Raw genomic sequence first — 23889 nt, 5'->3', positions numbered from 1 at the left:
ATTGCTATGGTAGTTAATCCGATTTATCAAGTCACTTCGCCAGCGTATGTCACATACAAGGTCTCTATACCAGACGGAAGTCATGAAATATCTGCTACATTATATTTGAGAATGCACAAATTATCTTACAATACCAAGGAGAAATGTTAACACTTCATGGATAATAAATGCTTTGTCACACAATTAAATCATGTTTTGATTTGTATTTGACTCTTGAATGAGTTCACACCATGACTCTGGATGACTATCATGAAAATAAATTTGTCCCTGTATAGAAACACTAATGAACGGACAGCGACTTATTGATTTTAAAAAAAAAACCACATATTTCACAATGCAGAAGTGCCTTGTTGCTCTAAACTGCAAGTAGTCATAAATTCATACTTCAAACATCACACAATAAATTCATACTTGTGCATTGAAAACATAGACCAATTGTGTGACATTCTCATGGCTCTGCCTCTTAGCCCGATACCTGTTTATATAATATGCAAGTCTGATGGCACCTTGCAAATGAACAAATCCACTAATATACATACTTATTTGGATATCACACATCATTATTTGTGCTATCAACATCTTGTAAAAAATTGTGAAAAATTATCACTATGTACTTTTCTATGTAAAGTGAAATCTTTGATTTGTCATGTTAGAAGATAAAGATTGAAAGTTGATATCATTACAGACAATACTACAACTATTAGAAGTAAGAGAACATGGGCTATCAGCCACAAGTGCTAATAGGAAGTTTGCTCCTAAATTATATTTATACCAGTTCTGACATAATATTCAATTCAGAGGTGGCAAAACTTCAAAATTTAAGGCCATAGCAACACATGTTTTAAAAGGGCATTTCGTGATCCACAGCATCATCCCTCACTTTTCTCAAAAAAAGTTGAGATTTTTATATCACTGGAAACCTCTGGCTACATAATGTTTATGTACAAAAATTGCAGATTAATTTGTTTAATAAAGATATTGTGAAATTTTAATTTCGTTCTGGTATACCAGAACGAAATTACAACACATTGTCTATGGAGTAGTGTAATACACATAATCTTGCATAACTCGCAAACACAAAATCGGAATCAACTGAAATTTTGGGAATGAGCTTTTTTTGTGGATATCTACTGAAAAATGTCATAAAAAGAGGATGCTAGGATCACAAAATACTCTTTTAACTCACTACCCTAGTAGTCTTGCTGAAGCCTGATTAATCTTTGTAAAGTTAAATTTGCATGAGCAATTCAAATGGACACGCAAACCTCAATTTCTAGCACTGCATACTGACCACAGAGCTGCAAATTTGGAGAGAATCCGAGAATTAATTCTTGCAGTGATACTCCTAAACTTAAGTTTGTCAGAATCAAAATTGATTCCCCTAAAATCATGCATATTCCACACACAATAAATTACTTGATTCTCGCTAGATGAGTTTATGACAATCAATTTTGATTCACACAAAGTACAACAAAATTACGATCATGGGCCTGGAAAACCTGGGATATCAGGAAGTTTCTTCCTGGTAAATTCCAGCATTTGGAAGGAATTAATTTTGTTTCCTCTGTTAAAGAAATATATGCCTACTACAGAAATTAAGTAAACGTCACTTGCCCTATAGATGTAACTGTACAGCTTATAAGGCAGTGTCTAGTTCACAGGTGTATTTCACTTATTTTTTAAAATAAACTAACCACAGAAACCTGCTGAATCATGTCCAATGGCACCATTTAACCCCATGAGAACTACCTGCTGATTGGACAAAAAGAAGTTTTCATTATCAATTGGCGCAATCAGCAACATTGTTATATAATTTCACCACGCAAAAACATTGGGATGAATTATTTGCAAAGCTCCATTCTGATTGGTGATTAAAGTGAAGATATCATGTAATTGACCAATCAGAGGCAATGTTAGATGGGCAGGTATTGCTCAGGGGGTTAAAGCAACAAGGTGGCTACACAGTCCACATTCTCCTTTCTACACTACAACCCACAAGAGGAATAAAAACTAGTTCAAGTACTATCTATAGTTACTGTTCGTTATAGTCTGCACAGACAGAATAATGTTGGAATGAATACTGCCACAGCAATGAGTATAGGATACAGAAAACTAGTTTCATCTGCTGCATATGGATCTGTTACTTTGGGTCCCGACTTCTTGGTGAATTGTTTGGCGATCTTTTCTGAATCTTCGTCATCGTCGTCTTCATCATCTTCCTCTTCTTCGTCTAAGTCCTGGCCTGGTATTGGCGGCAACTTTGGTATATCTGAAAATATGATCATGAATTACACATTGAAAGTAAGAAACAATCAGAAAAAGTCATATAACTAAACACAGGCTATGAAGCTTGTTTGAATATAAACTGATTTTCCTCCTATAGAAGAAAATGCTTGCTTGCAATCCTTTCTAAAAATTACATTACTACCAAAAAAAAGACACATCAAAATCAACATCAAAGCCAATCCAAAACTGGGATACAAGCTTTTACAAAATGAAAAGGGTACAGTCATCTTTCATTTTATAGCACTAATTACTTGTCAACATAGCCAATGATGGAAGGAGTATCCTGATTGGCTGCTTGAATCAGGGTATTGACTACCAGTACAGCATCAGCTCATTGGCCGATTCAGCAAAGTTGCATTTGTGTGCCTCGCTGTAATTGAGAGCGTTTAGATTTGTAAAATCAAGATTAGATTATACTCATACTCATAAAATTTATCTTATTTTGTCTTATCCAGATGTCTAAAGACTGTTGAAAAGAATTCAATCGAATGCAAGAAATAAATCTACTGGAAAGTTTGCAGCTTTGAGGAATTCCACACGTTGCTGCTCAATATTCTAAAATGGGCAGGGATAGGGGGTCTGGTAAAATAGAAACAACAGTTAACATTCTCATCTTTTTTTTATTATGCTTATCAATATTATATAGTAGTACTAGTATACCTTGGCTACCCAAGTGAGTATTGATGTGAAATGTAACCCAAACAATGATTCCGTTTCCCTGGTGCCAACATTTTTCCCACTTTGCTCTCATTGTTGTTGACTGCGTCACCAGTACATGTATTTGGTACTGGACCTCCAAGGCTTTCAACTTGGGCCAATTTGATAATTTTGTCCAAAAATTGTCCTGATGAGCCATAAAAATCCAAATTATTCTCATTATTTGCTTAATTTGACTCAACTTCTTATGGGCATAATATGACCTTAGATACTGGTACTGGGTATGATTTTTGGGAAAAAATACAGTATGCCACTATTGGACTGTCAGACACCCTCTGATTCTTTTAAGAACTGTGCATCATAAATGGATTTTTTTAGATATTATTTATCAGCTTTAATGAATACCCTACCTTCTATAGATCCTTTCATGATGACAATTGCATTAATTTTAGGATTATCATAGTCACCCTGTAAAAACAAACAGAACAATAGCAATCATGTTAATTTAAGCAAAGAAACTGGAACACAAATCAACCTCAAACAAGGATGTAATTTAACAAGCCATTTGCTGCTACTAAATTTAGATTCCATTAAACATTTGAATTGTGCCTGTGTAAATAAATTTGTTTATTTTTAGATTCTATCTTCAGCACACCTATTGCATGAAGTGTTTTATTCAAATTCAGAAGAAATTCAACAAAATTTACAAACACACAATAAATATTCATTTGTATGGTCTCATGCAGGTGAATTCTCATTTCTTCACATTTTCACATGTCCTGGAATCAGGATGCACTTTCAAATCTTTTGCCAAACTTTTGGATTTCTAGTGCTTCTTTTGTCTAGGCTCAGTATTAACATGTCTTTTATCATGTGCTTTAAATTGTCACTGTAAAAAAACACAGACATGGAATTAAAAATTGCAATTATTATAAGAAGCATGCTCTGTGGAAGTAGTTTGAAAGCATGTGGGCGTACACACCTACATGCTTCCATATTGAGTCTGCTGTCATGCCCACCCAGTAGGGGCCAGACAGTAGTCAAAGCAGCCTGCAATTTAAACAGATTGGACACATTTGGGTTAGATAAAGGGGCCAATTTTGTGAGAATATGCATGTATAAACTTGAAAGTGTGCCAAATATGTATATTTTCTTAAGGCCCTCTTCCAAGACAAAGGTAGATGTTTTCCCTCATTTTTACAATTTTATAAAAATCCACACCTCTTTTCATCATTGGTAAACAATTTTATGCAATTTAATTGACAAAGTTGATATGGTCTTTCTATCCATTTGTTATGTTACTATTGAAGCAAAAAATATTGTGAAAACATTTAGTTGAAATTCGCCTATTCTGGGTATCAACAGATGAAATAAAAGGTATATGCTGTTTCCATGGACTTTAACTATAAAATATAACATCAAAAGAAAATCCACACTGCCCCTGTGGAAGATTTTGGAAATATGAATATGAATTTCAAATGGAATGAACACATTAGGCAGCTCTATTAGAATTTCATACACCTGATAAGAAAGATTCAACCAGACTCAGAGGGAGGGTGAGTTTCAAATGGAGCTGCCTAATGTGTTCCATCCATTTGAAATTAATACTCCCCTTGTGAAAGATATTTCCAAAATCTTCCACAGGGGTAGTGTGGATTTTAAATGGAATAACCCAATGGATCTATTTTAATGTCCATTTTCAAAGTGACAGTGATAAATAAACTACTGTATACGCTGAAATTTTCAGTGGTTTTATTTTCGCGAATTTTGTGGATTAATATGTGCCCGCGAAAATAATAACCCGCGAATATGTTGAACTGAAGAAATTTCTCGTGTATTTTATAAATATAAGTTGCCAACAACCGCAAATTTAACACCTCACGAAATTGTCAGTGATACTTGAAACGGCGGAAATATCTGTATGCAAAAAGATTGGCGTATACAGTTCTTAAAATAGATACTTCTGAATTTTTGGATAAAAGATCCTGCTGAATTTGTGGAAATGTCACTGTAAATATCAATCATGTAATTTTATCTCCACTTCCCAGTTGCAACTCAACAAAGCAGTGCTTGAGTGCAAGTGTAGTTGTCAAAATGAAAATAATATTGGTGATAAATCAATCAAGTACTGGTACGGTACACTGCATTTCTGAAACAAATACTTCTCTTTGCAAAGCTTTGTTGCTAAAAAAGACACCAACTAATGCTGAAATATATACCTCAATGGTGAAACAAAATACTCACAAAATTCATGTCAAAAATTCATGGGATGTGCATGATGATGAAACTGCGATTTTTATATCACAATTTATATCTGTTGTTTTCTATTGTCATGATCGTAGTTTCTCTAAATCTGCATGACAGGATTTAGCATACATATCTACGTGGTAACTTTAGCTCTGGTCCAAATTATTACAGCTTTGCGTGTATTTGTAATGTCCTTATTGATTTAAGTGCGCTATTTGGTTTCAGATGATCTGGCCAGTAAAGTGCAGATGTGAGTACGTATGTGTTTCTGCTAGAAATGTTTTGTGTGTTTAATACAGACAGATCAAGATGGCTTTTTAAAAAGAAGCTTATTTGTTTGTCGTGTACGGATATGCCTCTGTGTGGGGTGGGGGTTATGTGTGCTTGTAAACCCTGAATGAGGACTTTTTTGTGTGTTTTCCCACTAACTGGAGACTTCACTCCAAGTGGGCACGTCCCCAGTCGTAATACTTGGGCTAGGGGCTCCCCCTATGGGTGAAGATGTCAAAAAAAGCATTACTCTAACTGGGTACTTTTTAGGGGTAGGGTGAGGTCCCCGGTTGTACTAAACTTGAGAACACACAGGTCCCCGATTGGTAGGAGTTTGGCACATAAATGTCCCCAGTTGACACACAACTCATTAAAAAGTCCCCAGTTGTCAAAAAAGTCCCCAGTCGACACACATTACAAGTAGGGGTGTGTGTGTGAGTAAACATTGGCAAATGAGAACACACCCCTGTATGAGAAATCTGTGTATAGCTAGGAGTGGATGCACAGGAACCATGGCAATCTGTGGTACCGTGAACTGGTCTAGTAACCACAAAGTACCATATTCATTGTACAGAAGTCCTTCTTGGTGGGCCCTTGCCCTTTTAAATTATGTACAATCATAAAAGAGTCATTCCATGCCAACTCAACATGAAAGTTAACCCATACTCACAGATTTTTTTCTTATTTTGTGTACTGGTAGATATTATTGAGAAAAGAAAACTGAAAATTTGAGGTCGTACATGTAACTCCCTTTCGTTTCCGCGCTAGAGCAATTTGAAATTTAGGTCTACTTTGATTTCCAAGGTGGCGTAATTTCAAAAGTGTATATCCCACACCCCTGAAAATTTGTATTCTGGGCTAACTTTATGTGTAGAATCCAAATATGCAACTTAGAAGTTCATAGGATATACCATATTAAAGATATGATGGTCTAAACATAGCCGAAAATCAAAGCTGACCCACTTCATGGGGGGTTGTATCACCAAAACCCAAAATATTTTAGGGTCCAAATTTTGTCATCTTTTTGCACCCCTACTACTCCAACACAAAGAAGGGACCAATTCCAAATTGTTCAACTGAGTTACAGGCCTTCAAAAATGAACAAAACAAATTTTGGACCTAAATTGACCCCCCTGGAAATCCACATCAGACACCTCAAACCCGTAGAGATATGTTTGAGCTACATGCCATATAACTAAGCCTTGAAAGAGGCATTTTGGTTTCTCAATTCCTTCACTATGAATCACTAGTATCATTCTCATCATAGACTTCTACAGTTAAATGGGGTCAACGCACTTTTCACAATAGAGAGCAATGGGAATAAGGATGCTGTTGATTCAAAGTCGAAGGAATCAAGAAACCAGATTGAAACTTCTCTGGCTACATTATATGGCATATATCTCAAACATATATCAAACAGAAGTTGGTTCGAGGTGTCTGATGTGGACTTTCAGGGGGGGTCTATTTAGGGCCAAAATTAATTTTGTTCATTTTTGAAGACCTGTAACTCAGTTGAACAAGTTGGAATTGGCTCTTTCTTTTGTGTGTGAGTAGTAGGGGGTGCATACTAAAGATGAGAAAATTTAGTCCCAAACAAAAATGTTTGGTAGACTCATAACCGTGCGATCTTACCTTTCCGATGTTGATTAAGATACTTCTTGCATCGATCCCGAGATGCGGGAAAAAACCAATAGTCATTTTGTCCCACATAAATGAATAAATAACAAAAACCCCGATCCCCGTGGACTCACCCAAAAGGTGACGTCACACCATATGATAAATCCCTTATCCGACTTGGGATCCCCTACTCGGACCAAACTTGTAGGGGGTGGCGGGGTCCGGGATAATCAACATCGGAAAGGTAATATCGCACCGGTTATGAGTCTACCAAACATTTTTGTTTGGGCCTAGACTCAGTACACCGGTCGATCTTACCGCTTCCGATGTTGATTAAGATACTTCTTGCATCAACATCTGAAAGATCGATCTAGCAAGTAACCGACGGATGGAGGTACAAGATTGGTCAGCATCTGATCAGGGATCGGGAGCGGGTAACGATGGTTTTCGCGAGGTCAGAAAATATTTTCCCCAACGGTCGGGAAACAAAAAGACCACGCGATCACAGACATAAACCTCCTTACTTAATAAGTTTGGTGGTTAAGAATAGCGACACTGGTTCTTACCATGCTGAGTATTCTGTATAGTCTGAAAACCTGGTACCCGTACACCACCGTATTATGATCGCCGAACAATGTCCCGGTAAACCTCCCGCCCGCCTCTGATTACTAACGTAAACGGAAGTATCGTAGAGAAGGGCGAAGGTGGCTCCCGGGACACCGCCTGCTAGATCTCCTCAAGGGACAACCGAACGGTATACCCAAGATGATGAGATAGCTCGTCGCGTGGGTCGGGGGACGCGAAACCTTCGCGATCCCCGGACCCCACCAACACCTGGACCAGCCATTGCGACAGCGGCTGGACCGAAAGGCTCTGTAAGGGTGATGAATGCGGTCGTGAGTCCTCGCAAGGCTTGTGTTCGAAGAAATAGTGCTGCAGCGCCTTATCGGACACCCCAGCCTATCTTTGGCTTCAGCGAACCTTGCCCAACCCTGGGGATTGGAGAGGGACGAATGTCGGTATGCACCGCGCCCATTCGTAGTCACGAGAACAGAGCGCCGAAACAGTGTCGCTCCAGTGTTTGTGAACACGGAAGCTAACCTCGAGACCGTGTGCAACTCAGCACCGCCGTCCCGAAGCCAACGCCAAACCGGAAAGCCATCTTGAGAGTTACGATTTAAGCGCCGCTTTTGACGGAAGGTCAAAAGGGTGACCCTTAAAGTAATCTAAGACTGTGTTGGGATCCCTTAGGAGGATCACTTTCCTTTTTGGTAGACACTCGTCGAACATACCGTCGAGGCGTAGACTAATAAGGTAACCATCGGCTATGATAGTCGACCCGTCTCGAAACCCCGGTGAATGGAGAGGACAGCTGACTTATAGCTGGCCCCAGTGGCCCGCTGAAGTCTTGCTTGGAACTTTTCTGTCAGAAACTCCGGAACTAGCAGCACAGAGGTTTCTGAAGCGGGAGAGCTATTTGTCTCATTGCACCAAGCGTAGTATGGAGCCAGACTCTGGCTATACGCACGGAGGGTAGACTTCCGCCTAGCCCCGGCGATGAGAAAAACAGCTTCTGATGAAAAGTATCCTCCGCTGCGTGTTCCTGGTAAGGGCCATGCAGCTAACTGCAGGTGCTCTAGTGATAGACTGGTACCTCCGCTCCGGCATCCGGAGTAGATCTGGTACTGGGAGTGCCAGCGGCCTTGCCGCTAGCAGAATGACAATGCAGTCTTCCCACCCGATCTTGGCCACCACCCTCATGAGTAGTGAGATCGGAGGGACTGCATAAGCTGTCATCCCTCCCCAGTCTATGGACAGAGCGCCCACGGTGAATGCTTGGGGGTCCGCGACCCTTGAGCAGTACACCGGCAATGGATGATTGCGATGAGATGCGAACAGATCTTTCGAGGGGTGGTACATCCCCTTGAAGATCGTCTGAGCAACCTGCGGAGCAAGGGACCATTCTGCTGGTCCCGACACCCTTCCTCGTGACAGATTGTGCGCGAGGATGCTGGTGACGCCCGCGATGTGTATCGCTCTCATCGTAATCTGCCTGAACTTGCACCACCCTATCAGGTGTCGTGCATGCAGGCTCAATCGTGGTGGCCCGGAGTCCCCTTGTCTGTTGGGGTAGGCTACCACTGTTGTGTTATCCGTCAGGACAACGGTATGTGATTCCACGATCACCTCCTCGTAAGCGAGGGAGGTTGATGTGAAACTCTGTCTCTATGGCCCCCATAGGCCCGAGACGGAGTCTCCGTGGATGTGGACCCCCAGCCCCGCTTTTGACGCTATGGTCGTCACTACGTGACATACCGGGGTGCAGGAAACCTGACACCCTGGGTCAAATTGGGCTGATGGGTCCACCACCAGAGTTCTCTCGCGCGATCTCCGACAACGGAACCGCGAGGGATATTGGTGACGACTGGGCCTGCAAGCAGGCTAGAAGGTGTAGTTGGGTAAGCCTAACGTAGAAACGGCAGTACAGTACGAGGTCTACCATACTGGCCATTAGGCCTACCACCTTCATCCATGCCACAGCGGGTTTTGCCCGAGACTCGCCAAGAGTCAGGCACACCGCACCATGTTAAATCACCCGCCGGGTGAGAGCACATGAACCCCTCCGTGAGGGTGATCTGGGCCCCTACAAATAGTGGTGTCTGCGTCGGGACCACGCTGGACTTTTTGAGCTGATCAAAAAAAATCCAGGGTCCGCACCCCACGGACTATCAACCCCATGAGACCCGTAGTCTTCAGTGGAGTGCGTCCGTATATGAGCCAAACGTCCAGGTAGCAACTGATGTTGACACCCCTGTGCTTCAGGTACGCTGCCACCGCTCTGACCAAGAGTGTTAAACACCCTGGGAGAGATGGACAGGCGGATGGCGGTATCAAAACTGGTAATTTTGATCCTGTACCTAGAAGCGCAGATGCCTCCGATCTTGAGAGGCGATTGGCATATGCAGATAGGCGCCCGAGAGATCTAGCGATGTTGTTCCCATGCCCCTGATGGGGCAGGCTAGCACCGAGGCGAGAGTCCCCATTCTGAACCTCTTGGGCCTGAAGAACGTGTTCAACAGCCTGCGGTTCCGGATGGGGCTCCCGTCGCCGGTCTCCTTGGAGCCAATGGCTCCAAGATCACCCGTAGAACGGGGGGTAGACCGGGACAATCGCCCGCCGTGAGAAGCTGTGTGATCCCTGTCAGTAGTGTCCGACGCTGGGGGCCGTCTGACGGCACTACTGTGGACCTCTGAAATGTGCAGACGAATGTGGGGAGACTGGGTTGCCAGTCTGTAACCCCCACTCACCACTGACCATACCCAGGCGCTCCAAGAGATGGTTTCCCACCTCTGGGTGAAAGCCATAAGCGGGTCGCCCACTGGGAGATCCCCTGTGGAAAAACCGCTGAGCCCCCAGGAATGCTCTGCCTAGCTTCCCTTGGAAGAGCGCTTGCTCTTCTTCGGGCTTGCCAGTTGTTCCTGTGCTACCCTTGCGCCTCCCAGAAATGGGTGCTGCAGAGGTAGCGGTCTCGGGTACTGTTGGTGGTGCACGGCCTGCTGAAGTCGGAGCTCCTACCCATGGTAAGGGCAGTTTCCGACCTCTTCAGAGTGCTCCCGTTGGTAGCTTCTTTGCACGGTCCTCCACCGTGAAGCGCAGAAGCATCCAAAGAGAAAAGGACCCTGCCTTTCCATCGCGTTGAGCGATTGGAGTGGCAGGCCCCTCCCCGGCGCTGAGTGGACACCCTATGGGCTAGGCCCATGGAGCTCTCGTTGAGGCTAGCTGTTAGCACCGCTAATAGGCTCACTCGCGGAAGAGCTCAGATGTTGTCTGAGCGTGATACGCTTGCGACATCTGGGTCCCTCTCGGATCCCCCTCAGGTAGGTCCGTGGTCCTCCGCGCTACACGCAGAGGAAGCGTGCAAGCACGCGGCGTCATAGCTCTACTGAGCTCGACAGCCCCACGATATCTACCCGTGAGGTTTGCCGGGAATGAGAGTGTAGGCGTGCACGGTGAGGAAGCAGCAGCTGAGCATCCTACTGAAAGGAGCCCCTGGTCTTCCTCCATGGACTCCCCCTTAGGGGGTGTCCGGAGGAAGATCAGTTGCTGTTGCTCCCCTCGCGGGGCAGCGGGGAAGGAGACTGTAGTGATGTCACTACCGGACTCAGCTTCCGACTCCTTTCCTCGCCACAGTATCCGTGATCATGCTCCGATGATGACGGTAACTGAGGACGGGCATCTGAAAGCGGGTAAGAAGGCATAACCACTGTGTGGCTCGCCGACTACCTGCCAGCAGAAGAGGGAGTACTCCCGCAAGACCCTGAGGTATCCGCCATGGCACCACTGGGTCCGCCTGCCCCCGCAGCCGCCGTCCTAGCGCTAGCAGCACGGGGCCTACCCTGATCAAGATCTGGGTTAGCCCCATGCCGGCTGGCCTGGTCAACAGCTGATGTTGGTACTGCGTGGCCATCGCTAGGCGACACTTGCCACGGTGCTAGGCCGTGGAAGAAACACCCTGCGGCGGGTACCACGGGGCATACCCCGCCGGCAGCTGACCCTGAAAGGATCCGCCACCAGGGTAACCCCATGGTACTGCAGTACCAGCACCGCCTCCCCCTTGTTGCCACAGAGACTGTGGCGACTAAGGCGGGTGCTGCGGTACCGGTGCGGTATCAGCGTGGGTACCCGTGAGGGTTCCCAACTGTGGACCGCTGTACCCTCGCCACACCGCGCTCCCTGTTTGGGGGATCAAGCTGTGTGCTGGCGTGGTCCCGGCGCGGTCCGAGCGTAGGTGCCCGTGAGGGCTCCCGGCTGTGTACCACTGTACCCATGCCTCACTGCGCTCCCCGCAAGGGATCAAGCCGTGTGTATGGGTACCCCGCTATACCGGCTGTCCCTTGGCTAGAGGGAGCTTGCCTAGTACCACGGGTAGCTGAGCGTGCATGCCCCCGATCAATCACCTCGCCACCTGAATAGGCAGCGTCAATCAATGGAGCTATGCCCTGTTGATTTGACAGTGATCGATCAAGAGAGGGTAATTGACCCATTGACGGTAATGGATCACCCACGCTCCGCTGGCTCTCGAGGACATAAGTGGGTTGTTGATCAGCTAGGCTGTTCAAGCTACCTACTGTACCCTCTAGAGCCGCCTAAGGTCGCTGTGTGTGGCGGACCACTCACGGCAGCTATGGGCGGGTGCATAGCGGCTACCACTGAAGTCAAGCCGTAGCTCGCCTCTGTAGCTGCCACCGAATGCACCTGGGTCGCTGTCCCGTGAGAGACTGCGAGCCCAACCCCTGAATAATCGCCAGCCAGTCCCTGTGGACAGCCAGCAGCTATTCTAGGGCCCAGGGTATCACTCGGCGGTCCCGCCATGGAACGCTGCCGTGGACAACCCCAGTTGGTTCTGCTAAGACTACACCCACAGCGTTAGCAGCGGTATCGTCTCTGTTGAACCCATGCATGCTAGGGTTCAACCCAGGCAAGCCCGGGTACCCTTGCATGCTGCCCGTCGCTGGCTACTACTGTGGCTGTTTGAGCCCGGAGAGATGCCTGCAACGGACGGGGGTCCTCCTGCTAAAAACCCGTGAGGATTTTCGCTAGAGGGCTGGTATCCTCCTGCTACAAAACCCGCTAGGGTTTTCGCTGGTGGTTACCGCTCTGCTGCCTGCTACTTTGCTCCGACGTATAGTCAGTGCTTTCGCTGGCTGCTGAGCCTTTGGACGCCGCTTAGCAGTCCCGAAGGAACCGCCTGCTTGTCCGGGGACCGGAGCCCCTTAAGCAGACCTGCCATGACCCATAGGGGCTGTCACAGCAGAATCTACCGATCGACTGGTATCCTCCTGCTGCAAAACCCGCTAGGGTTTTCGCTGGTGGTTACCGCTCTGCTGCCTGCTACTTTGCTCCGACGATAGTCAGTGCTTTCGCTGGCTGCTGAGCCTTTGGACGCGCTTAGCAGTCCCCGAAGGAACCGCTTGCTTGTCCGGGGACCGGAGCCCCTTAAGCAGACCTGCCATGACCCATAGGGGCTGTCACAGCAGAATCCACCGTGATCGACCTTACCAGTGCCCTTGGTAGATTTCTTCTTCGTCTTATGGCGATGACGGAGCCTATCCCAATCGTCAAGCTGGAACTCGGAGAGTCCTAAGCAAAAGAAAGACATCTAGAAGATCGTGAGCACTCCCTGTGGGTGAAACAGAGCGGGTGTGGGTCCCGCTCCGTCACCAGGGAAGGGCAAGCCCGACAGGGCCGAGGCGAAGCGAGGAGAAAGGGAGGGGGCACTACCCCCCCAACACGCCGACTCAAGCCCAGTAAGCAAACCTGAGCACGGAGGCTGGTCGCTAACGTTAGTGGTAAAGTAAGGACTGGCTAACTTTATTACTAAATGTCAGACGGGTCCCTACCAATCCCCACCGTATGAATATCTGATTAACTCGCCTTTATTGGACGGTAATGAAGACATAACGATAGAGTAATCACCCTAACATAGCAACAATAACCTACCGTACATGAAATACAATGTGTATGTACAAACATCTATTGTAACTTACAGGCTGCAATGGTTGTTTTACGTGGGAAACAAAATGAATGGCGCCAACGAGCGGCCATTTTGAATTGCTCGTGTGTCCCATATACAAACGGAGGCACGATATGTAGCTAAGTTTTGGATCGCTTTTTTGTCACTTTTTCGCCAGAAAATGCCGTCAAAACTATCCTCAGTCGAACAATACCGGTTTGGTTTTACCTAAGGTGTGAAACTACAACCAGATATCTCGCTTTGGTCGAGAAATTGATACACAGTGCTATGAACAATCGATAGGCACGCCTGTGTCAGTCGGAGACCAAGGAGGATAAGGGACGATCATATGGTGTGACGTCACCTTTTGGGTGAGTCCACCGGGGATCGGGGTTTTGTTATTTATTCATTTATGTGGGACAAAATGACTATTGGTTTTTCCGCATCTCGGGATCGATGCAAGAAGTATCTTAATCAACATCGGAAACGGTAAGATCGACCGTGTACTGAGTCTGGGACTTTAAAATATTTTGGGTTTTGGTGATACGACCCCCCTGAAGTGGGCCCAGCTTTGATTTTCGGCTATACTTAGACCATCATAATTGAAGAGCTTTGTTTCAAAACCCCTTACATCCACTTGCCCATTTTGAGAACACATCAAAATCATCAAAAAATCACTGATATATGGGGTTTGCAACAAAAGCAGTTTTTGGCGAGATGCTTGGGTAGGATGAGCATCCAGCCAAAAACTGCTTTTGTTGAAAAACACTTATATCAGTGATTATTTGGATGATTTTTTGATATGTTCTCAAAATTTGGCAAGGGGTTTTGAAACAAAGCTCTTCATATGATATCTTCAATATGGTATATCCTATTAACTTCTAAGTTGCATATTAGGATTCTAAACAAAAAGTTAGCCCAGAATACAAATTTTCAGGGGTGTGGGATATATACTTTAGAAATTATGCCACCTTGAAAATCAAAGTAGACCTCGCGACGCGTTGTTTTCGCGTGGCCCCCCTAAATTTCAAATTGCTGTAGCGCGGAAACGAAAGGGAGTTACGACCTCAAATTTTCAGGTTTTTCATTTCTCAATAGTATCTACCAGTACACAAAATAAGGAAAAAATCCATGAGTATGGGTTAACTTTCATGCTGAGTTGGCATGGAATGACTCAAAATACTAAAACCATACATTGTACATGTACCATCTGGGTTGCCCATTTGGGCCCACGCATATTTCAAAGTCTTTCATGACATGTTTTATTGATGAACTTGGCAGAAAAAAGTGTAAAATACCATGATGTGAAGGGATAAATTGTTTAAAAAAATGCATTTGGACATAAAAATTTGTAGATTATACATCTTTAAATATAGATCTTAGATCCACTTGTAGAGTACACACTCTTCTTGCAAAATAAGATTTAACAAAATAGGTTAATGCCTCTTACCAATTGATTTTGATATTAAATCCAGAATGATAACTATCAGCAGCTGGATATTTGTCTCATGTAACAAGAGAATAGTCTAAACACAGGTTCATAGTATGTACATATTAGCGCATTTAAGGAAAGCAGCCAAACACTCAAACACATATTTCATTTTGGGCACAGATGAATGAACGAACGAATAGGCAGACAGATGAATGGACGATTAAACAAATAATTGAACAAATAAAAATTTTGTTCACTTCTTAAATCAATCAATGAACCCATTAACAATTAATGGGCATAATTCCTGTGTAGACATTATACCCAGCAAGTATTGATCGTAAGATGGTATTTTTCATAATAAGATCAACCATAATAAAATTATGCAGAATTTACAGAGCTAAAGCACATCATATTATACGGCAAAAAAAGATACTTATTTTTCCTTGCTTTTTTGGGGGGGGGGTGAGGGGACACCTTGAATAGTTACCTTGACAAATTCCACCATTAATGTACCATGGAATGTAGACACCTCTCCTTTGACTTTGAGTTTGCCTTTGGTAATAGTGAAAGGTACAAGTTCATCATGAGCCGATCCTCGTCCCCACCTTCTCATAGATGTCCAGGTTGCTTATGACTTGATGCTGCTCATTTAATACCACATCAAATACCTGTAAGATTCAAAATAGGAGGAAAATTAATCAAGTGGTTACAGGTGCACCTCCTATAGAGTGTATTAAAGTAGATTTCAGTAACATTATCTTGTATCTCAAATGTCATTTAAAATCACCTGGAGCAGGTGGTTATGCTGATTAGTATAATGTTTTTGCTTTATTAAGGTTATCAACTGTTTTAAACTGTTGCGATTTGGTAATTCACAGCATCTGGCCTTGGTAAAACTTGCATTGATCATTTCATAGCGAGTGTGTAGAAGAATTCAAATACTAAGTATCACAGATATACTTTTGTAGGTCCTGTGGTTCTTGAGTTACAGTTGTATGATGTAAAGAGTGCAGAAACAACAACACTTTTGTAAAACATACATAACTCATTAAAATAACAATAAATCAAGTTTTCAAAGTACCGTATTGGTCCGAGTATAGTCCCACCCGTTTTTTAGGTGAACATTTTTCACAATTGGGGGTGGGATTATACTCGGAATTTCAAAAAACAAAAAAGGGTTTTTTTTTTGGTTTTGGAGTGTCCCTGGACCTAGACCTAGATGCTAGGATCATTCATGGTTGACCTAAAAAAAAATTAATGATTTCAAAATGCATTGAATTTGAATGCATTTTGAAATCATTAATAGAGTATGACATGAATACAAATTATCAATTTTCATATTAAAAATACAAAACATCTTGAAATTTTTTATATATTTTTTTTTTTTACAATTTCTGGAATTTTTCGAAAAATGGGGGGTGGGACTATACTCGAACGTGGGACTATGCTCGGACGAATACGGTATATGATTTGTAGAATGAACTTTTGGAAAACATCAAAGTGTTATTTTTCAATAATATATTGATTTAGATAATGAAAATCAATTTTTATTTGGCTGCTTCGACCAACAAGACCTTGTCTATCCGAAAATCATCCATATCTCACAAGTAAAAACTGAATCTTTGATGAGATGCTACATGTAGTCTTTGCCAATTAATTTCATACAGGCATTCAACTACTAGGAGGAGGAAACAAGTGACACCTGATCATCTCTTAGTGACACAAAGGTGTTGCAACTCTCCAGACCTTCACACATATATGCAATGACACCCGCATGAATAATTCATATCTTTTTCACCATCTACACACACCACACATTTAAAACAGTTTTTAATTTCAATGTTGACTACAATCCTTGATTTTCTCGGAATTACAAACAATTTATATTAAAATGGAAAGAAATAATATTAAAAAAGCGGTTCATGAACAGTGATGCATAATTTATGGCAAATGTATACATGTTATCTCATGTGCACTACTACATCTGCCAGGGTTGTTGATTTTTTTGATTTTTTTTAAAAATCAGATTTTGTATTATTTTTTTTATTCCAAGAACTGCTATACCCCATGAAAAAGTCAAAAGAATACCCGCAGAATGCTATTCATAAACATGTGAAATTAATTATTGTAAAGAAAAAATTTGGTAAAATTACTGGAAAAAACCTGTTGAATTCTGCACCTTGAAGATGAATTTTTGGCAATAAAGTGTAGATAAAGTGACATCATAGAGGTATTTTAACTGTATCCAAAAGTTGTAGTAAACATTAGGAATGAAATAAAATAAATTAACTTACATATATAATTTATAGATGGTAAAAAATGACAAAAGTTGATTTTTCAGTACTAGTATTTGTTTTTAAAATCCAGTCAATGATTTAAATTGGCGTGATTTAAATCAAACAACCCTGACATCTGCTCTACTGTAAATCTTCTTTGTGAAATTAGAATGCAAATTCACACTGCTTATGTCAATTTGACCATTAATTATTAAAATATCTTAATTCCCGATTCATTACAGACAATAGTTTCATTAACAGACAAATGAAGATTTAATGAAGGATGAGAAATTTGACAAATATATTATTCATATTGAAGCCAATTACGCTAACGACCGTAATGTCCATTTTTTGCACAATATACTCAAGTAAGATTTGGTCATTTGGATAATATATTCATCTAGCCAATTAGGTTAATTCATGTCCATTCATGCACAATATGCTTCATATCAATGGCTTGCAACACAAGCTCCTGTTACAAAGCAATTACAGTGGAAACCTGTTAACGCAAAATCTGTTAATTCCTGATATCACAAGATGGTTTGTTTTTTCAAACCCCAAGCAAATGTTTTATGCATTTTAAAAAACAGAGATGCCAGTCAGTGTTGTCAGAAAATCCTGAAATGGAAAAAAAAAATTTGACAAAAATGTACTTTGCCCATACATTTATACAGGATCATCCCAGTAAAATTTCCTGGAATAAGGAAATTTCCTGAAGACTGGCAATACTGAAAAAAGACCTGTTAACACAATCTGAAGTCCTGACAATTAACAAGTTTCACCTGTTATTTTTTTTTTATATGCTAGAGTGAACAATAGCCCATGAGGAGTGACACAGGAATAATACACATTCAGGAATCTCGTTTGCTATGCAATTCTGACTTGGTTAATTCATTATCCTATTGTTCCAAAAGACTCATCTTATTTAATACAATAAGTTACACAGGTCTACAGTACATATTGCATAATTAATTAAGATGGTGCTGCTTCCATTTTGTTTCTTGTTTTTAAAAATGTTCAAGCAAATTTGTTAGGTATAACTCTGAAAATATTCATATTCATTATTAGACCAAATATTGGTTTTATAGATTTTTTAAAAGTGTGGACATGTGTATAAACACGCTCCAGCTATACATGTAAAACCTACATGCTACCATTAATTGTTTGTGTTTAATTCTTTCTTTGGATGGTTAATAGTGTCAAATTTGCATACAAATGTAAGGCTTGTGGCTCATTTTACAATGTATACATACATTGTAAAATGAGCCACAAGCCTTACATATATATATTCATGCCTGATAATGCCTCTATTCCTACAAATTTTTAGTAGACTTGGCTAACACAAATAATAATAATAAAATAATATTAATGCATAAATTTATAATGCGCTATCTATCTAGACAACCTATTCCGAGGTGCAAACATTGAAACAAATAAATATTAACACACAATTTTAAAAACAGTCACATATATTTGTTGAAGTCAATTGTCATTCTTGCAGATGAATTTTTACAGTCTTTTTGAAAACATCAAGTGATTCACGAAAAATGAAGAAGTCCGAGGAACAAAAAGAAGATGCTTTACCAATGATGTACATTAGGTCACATGATAAAATATAGCCTAATTATATAAATTGGTAAGTTCATTAGAAGGTGCCATGTCATGAGAGTTTGAAATGAATGCAATACTGATATTTTGGTGAAGATTATTCATCTAGTACCAGTAGTTCAAAACATTATTTTGTAAATAGAGGCCTTGCATGTGACGTATCATCCCGTAAATATGGCGGACTACTCAAATGCATTCAACAAAAGCATGATTGCAATCTACCGTGACAGTTCGTCACACACATAATGACATAACCCTGCACTACGATCAAATAGGTTGATGACAACATTTGATTGAATTGACTGCACTCCGCCATAACTACAGTGAAGGACACCGGTTCAAATCCTTTGTTTGGAGCCAATCGATAATTTCATGCAGGGCCTCTATTAATCTACATTGTAATACTGGAACTAAAATTTGCAACTCACTAAATGCTATGTTGCATCAAAAAACATCGGACATCAGATGCCTGATGAAGTCCGACGTTTTCGGCTGCAACATAGCAAAGTGAGTAGCAAATTTTAGTTCCGGTACATTAGATTTAATTTATAAAATAATGCGATACTGAATTGGTAACCAATGCAAACATTGTATATATATGTAAGATGGATGAAATATGGTCAAATTTTCTAGTCCTTGTGAGCATGCGCTGGCATGAGTGCAGCAGCATTTTAAGTTGGTGTTCAGTGATTCCATAAAGTATAAAGCATGAAGGGCCCCTAGTCAATTTGGCACATCTGTTTGAGACCCCACTACATTCCGTAACATCCCTCTATCTCTAAGGACCGCTGTCTCTAAGGTTCGTTATCTCTAAGGTTCGCTATCACTAACGTGTAAGTTCAATGGAGATGAAAATCCCGCTATCTCTAATAGAGAAAAGGGTTCGCTATGCCTATAAAAAGGTCCGCTACTTCTAAGGTTCGACATCACTAATTCGGAATAAGGTCCGCTACTTCTAAGGTTCGATATCACTAATCAAATAAGGTTCGCTATCACTAATTTTAAATAAGGCCCACTATCTCTAATTTCAAATCAGGTTCGCTATTCAAATTAGTGATAGCGAACCTTAGAGATAACGAACCCTAGAGATTGCGGTGCGGGTCTTATTTGAAATTAGAGATAGCGAACCTTAGAGATACAGGGCCTTGTTAAAATTAGGGATAGCAGGCCTTATTTTAAATTAGTGATAGCGAACCTTAGAGATAGCGAACCTTGTTTAAATTAGAGATAGCGGGCCTTATTTAAAATTAGTGATAGCAAACTTCATAAATTTAAAATTAGTGATATCGAGCCTTAGAAATAGCGAACTTTATTCCCAATTAGTGATATCGAACCTTAGGTATAGTGGACCTTTTTTGTAATTAGTGATATCGAACCATAGAGATAGTGAACCTTAGAGATAGCGGTCCTTAGGGATAGCGAACGGCGCCCTACATGTACATTCACAAGATGTGTATTCAGGCATGAAAAAAGGTGATTGTCTCAAAAATGTGATGTCATTGTAAAGGGGAATAAAGTAGCTATCCATTAATATGCAACACACAATATGAACATGTTACATGTCACAAATAATCTGAGAAAAAAAACTTTCCAAAATTTTTTTGAGGAGTTTATTACCCGGAACTACCATATTCAGTATACATTTGTACAGTGTGCCCAATAAAAAAAATATAACATGACTCCACACTGTCCCCACCATCTGATGAGTAGGTTATACATGTAGTTCTCTCTTTTGTCAGATGCACCATAGGCACAGGCACTGCTGTGGCCTTCACAGGAGCTTACCATCCAACTGCTGCAGGGGTAGAAATAATTATATAAGGAGCAATAATCGGAAGGTTTTGGGCTGGCCCAAGAGCAAATCCACTGGCCCAGATTCTATTTCAATGTGTTTTAATTATATTGCAACATGCTATAAATTCATAATTTTGCCAAAATCCCAACTGGGCCATCCAGATGGAAATTCTTCTGGCCCTACGAGAGAACTACTGGCCAGGGCAAGCGGGCCAGTGGCTAAATTGACCCCTGCTGCTGCCATACTTCATCCTTTCCCTACCTTTTTTTATGCCATCTGTCCATACTGTTGTTGGATGCCCTCTCCCTATGCTAACTTCTACCGACCCCTGTTGATGCTATTCTCCTTCTGCATAATATGACCAAGTTTTCTAGCTTTGAATTGATGTGATCTCTCAGTACCAGAGTCAATTTGTTCTCATCTTGCCAGGATACTTTCTGAATTCATCTGTTCTGTAATCATTTGTTCACCACATTTCAAAAATGATACATTTGTTACCATTCTTTGGTTGGTGCCTGATGAGATCCGTATGTAGCAATGGCGAAGAATGTTGCCTTTAGAAAGTGTATAGCTCTGCTGACAGGCCCGTTCCCTTCCAGATGTTGAGCATATTTTGGGTTGTTCTCCCTGCTATCGCTGTTTGATTTCAGTAGACTGTCACTTTTGATGTTGATCTGTGACCCCAAATATTCAAATTCCTGAACCTCATCTGTCCTCTACGCAGAACTCATCACTGATCTTGCTATCAAGAACCATTATCTCAAAGTGGTCTTCTTGGTGTTAAGAAACAGGCACGTCTTCTCACTAGCTTGCTCAACACAAAGCAGTAGTTCCATCAATGCTTCTCTACTTCCACATATGAGCATAGTGTTTTCAGCATACTGTATCTGAGATTTTGGATTCTCATTACTCCAAAATTGGCTGAGGCTTCATATTCCATCGAAGACATGATTCACGATTCTGGTTACCATTCTGCAACACCCAACTATCTGTGCCTCCTTCATAATACCAGCAGCCTGCCTGGACTGGAATTCACTGAAAATGGACCTGGCCCAGTCACCATCCCTCAATGACTCAAGTTGACATGGGCTAGCAACTTCACTCAGCATCTGTTTATAACTTGCACCTCACAAATATATTTTGCACAAACTTTTACTGATTGCTCATGGATCGCCTTTGCTAACCATAGTTTGTAGATTATTTTAATGATTGAAGCTGCACTACATGAAGGAAGTTCCGACAGGCGACAAGCAGTTCAAACAAGCAGTGAAACACACACTCTTTAGGTCAAAATCACACATTAATTAATATGAGGTGAAAAGCTGTCAACTCATATTAACCAGGCCCTGTCTGAACTACAGAACGGTACATTGATTTCTGAATCTGGTAAATTCTGGTTGTACACCAATGTATCTTGGAACTTTCTGCTGTGAAAACACATGCTCCTGATGACCTCTGGTGATCAAAAATTTTGCCTTTGGCTGGTTACTACATGTAGAACTTTTTGCACTTCTTGACCATATTTGAATGTACATGTAAACAGAGCACTGCCAACAGCGTGATGATGACCATAGCTGCGCTGCGCACACTTTGTGATAAACGTCCGAGTGTGTATGATGCATTATAAAGTGAATCAAAAAGGGGGAAAAAAGAAATTTCCATACTATTTTGTCCGAATTATAAGCTAACCGTACAATCATGTTTTCATCGGAAGGTCAAAAAGTACCTCCCAAAGTTGACCCGAACCCGGAAGCAGAACGAATCAGGAAGTATGTTTACACCGGAAGTCGGTAATTGTAACTCTATTGACTTTTTTCAGCATTTTTAAATCTCATTGCGAGTTTCGACATGTGTCGATTGTCATATTTTTCCCCCGACAAAGTATTGAATTACAAATCGTGTCATGTGTCGATAACAGACCTAGTCACCAGCATGCTGGAAGATCTTAGCTAGAAGACCCTTCATGACAGGTGAGCTCATGTGCAACAAAATGATCATGATGTACCGCATTGTTTATGGTCTTGTAGCCATACCATCTGGCCCTCCTTTCCTGTACCAATCCTCCGAGACCACAAGAGAACACAATGCAGTACAGGCAACAGCACTGCAGGATTCAAGCCTACCAGTACTCATTTTTCCCCGAGTGTCATCTGTCTCTGGAACCGACTCCTAGGCCTATTAGTGTCAGCAGAATCCCTGGACCAGTTTCGAAATAATCTGCATCCACTGGCACTACGTTAGTCGTAATGTATGTTAGTCCATGAGTCCTCAAGTCTTGGATTCTTTTTACTCGCACGGTTTTTCTCGCACCTTATCGGCAACTGCACGTCTGCACCTGTATATATTTTTCTTCATGAGCAGCTACAAATGCTAGAAGCCGTGTTCCCGCTCGTCCACATTTGCACTGCACAGTTTACGTACGATGATACTATCGAAGAGAGGAATACATGTACTCACCGACACCGGTAGAAGAAGATCGTACAAGACACTTCTTTGGACACACATGTCATTGAATTGCATGCATCATGTACTGACCTTAGTAGAGGATCTTATTACGAAGGAAAAATTACTTAAGATTACACTTTTTTAGAGTGTAACTGTAAATATGATGACTGAATGATTGATAAGCTTACTTACTTTTTGTCCGGATGCAGCAAACCAGACTTCGCTAAATTTGAGTACCAAAACATAATCTCCTTCATCTTCCACTGGAATATCATATGCAAATGAGCTGAGATCATACCTCTCTGTCTGATAGATCGTTGCATCTTGAGGAGGGACTCTCTGAATTATCATAGATTTGCCATAGTCTGAAGCGACACCAAATTGTGCAGGGTCAGCATCGTATTTTATACCATGTACATCAATATGAGAATCACCACCGGCATTTATGGCATAAATTACCTCCCCAATACCTGCACATGGAACCACATTATGCAAAAGCAGAGCTACTAAGGAAAAGAAGTGGATCAGGAAAATCATCTTGAGACGTCGAGATAAATATGGGGTTGTTTTTGGATCCATATTGGTGTTGTTATGGACTCTACACTGTCACTGGGTCACTCTACAACCAGTAGCGTTTACCGGCTCACCAATCATCCACTCACTTGCTTACACATGTCAGCTTCAAGTGTTTCTAGAAAATCTCAAAAAAGCTCATTATAATTACGTGGTTCAATAAAGATGC

The 23889-nt window shown here is 41.8% G+C and overlaps 1 protein-coding gene across 1 annotated transcript; it reads right to left on the bottom strand.

Annotated features, from left to right (window-relative positions):
* Positions 1-317: 317 nt before the first annotated feature.
* LOC140154188 (malectin-A-like) lies at positions 318-23804 on the bottom strand. The gene is given in 5 exon segments (XM_072176799.1): positions 318-2269; positions 3354-3411; positions 15511-15624; positions 15626-15691; positions 23340-23804. Coding segments are annotated over 5 exon segments (852 nt in total). The 5' UTR covers positions 23727-23804; the 3' UTR covers positions 318-2042.
* Between the last annotated feature and the right edge of the window lie 85 nt (positions 23805-23889).

This window comes from Amphiura filiformis, chromosome 1 (genome assembly GCF_039555335.1).
Source record: "Amphiura filiformis chromosome 1, Afil_fr2py, whole genome shotgun sequence".
Taxonomy (NCBI): Eukaryota; Metazoa; Echinodermata; class Ophiuroidea; order Amphilepidida; family Amphiuridae; genus Amphiura; species Amphiura filiformis.
Note: the sequence above shows the minus strand (reverse complement) of the source record. Positions and strands in the feature narration are given on the sequence as shown.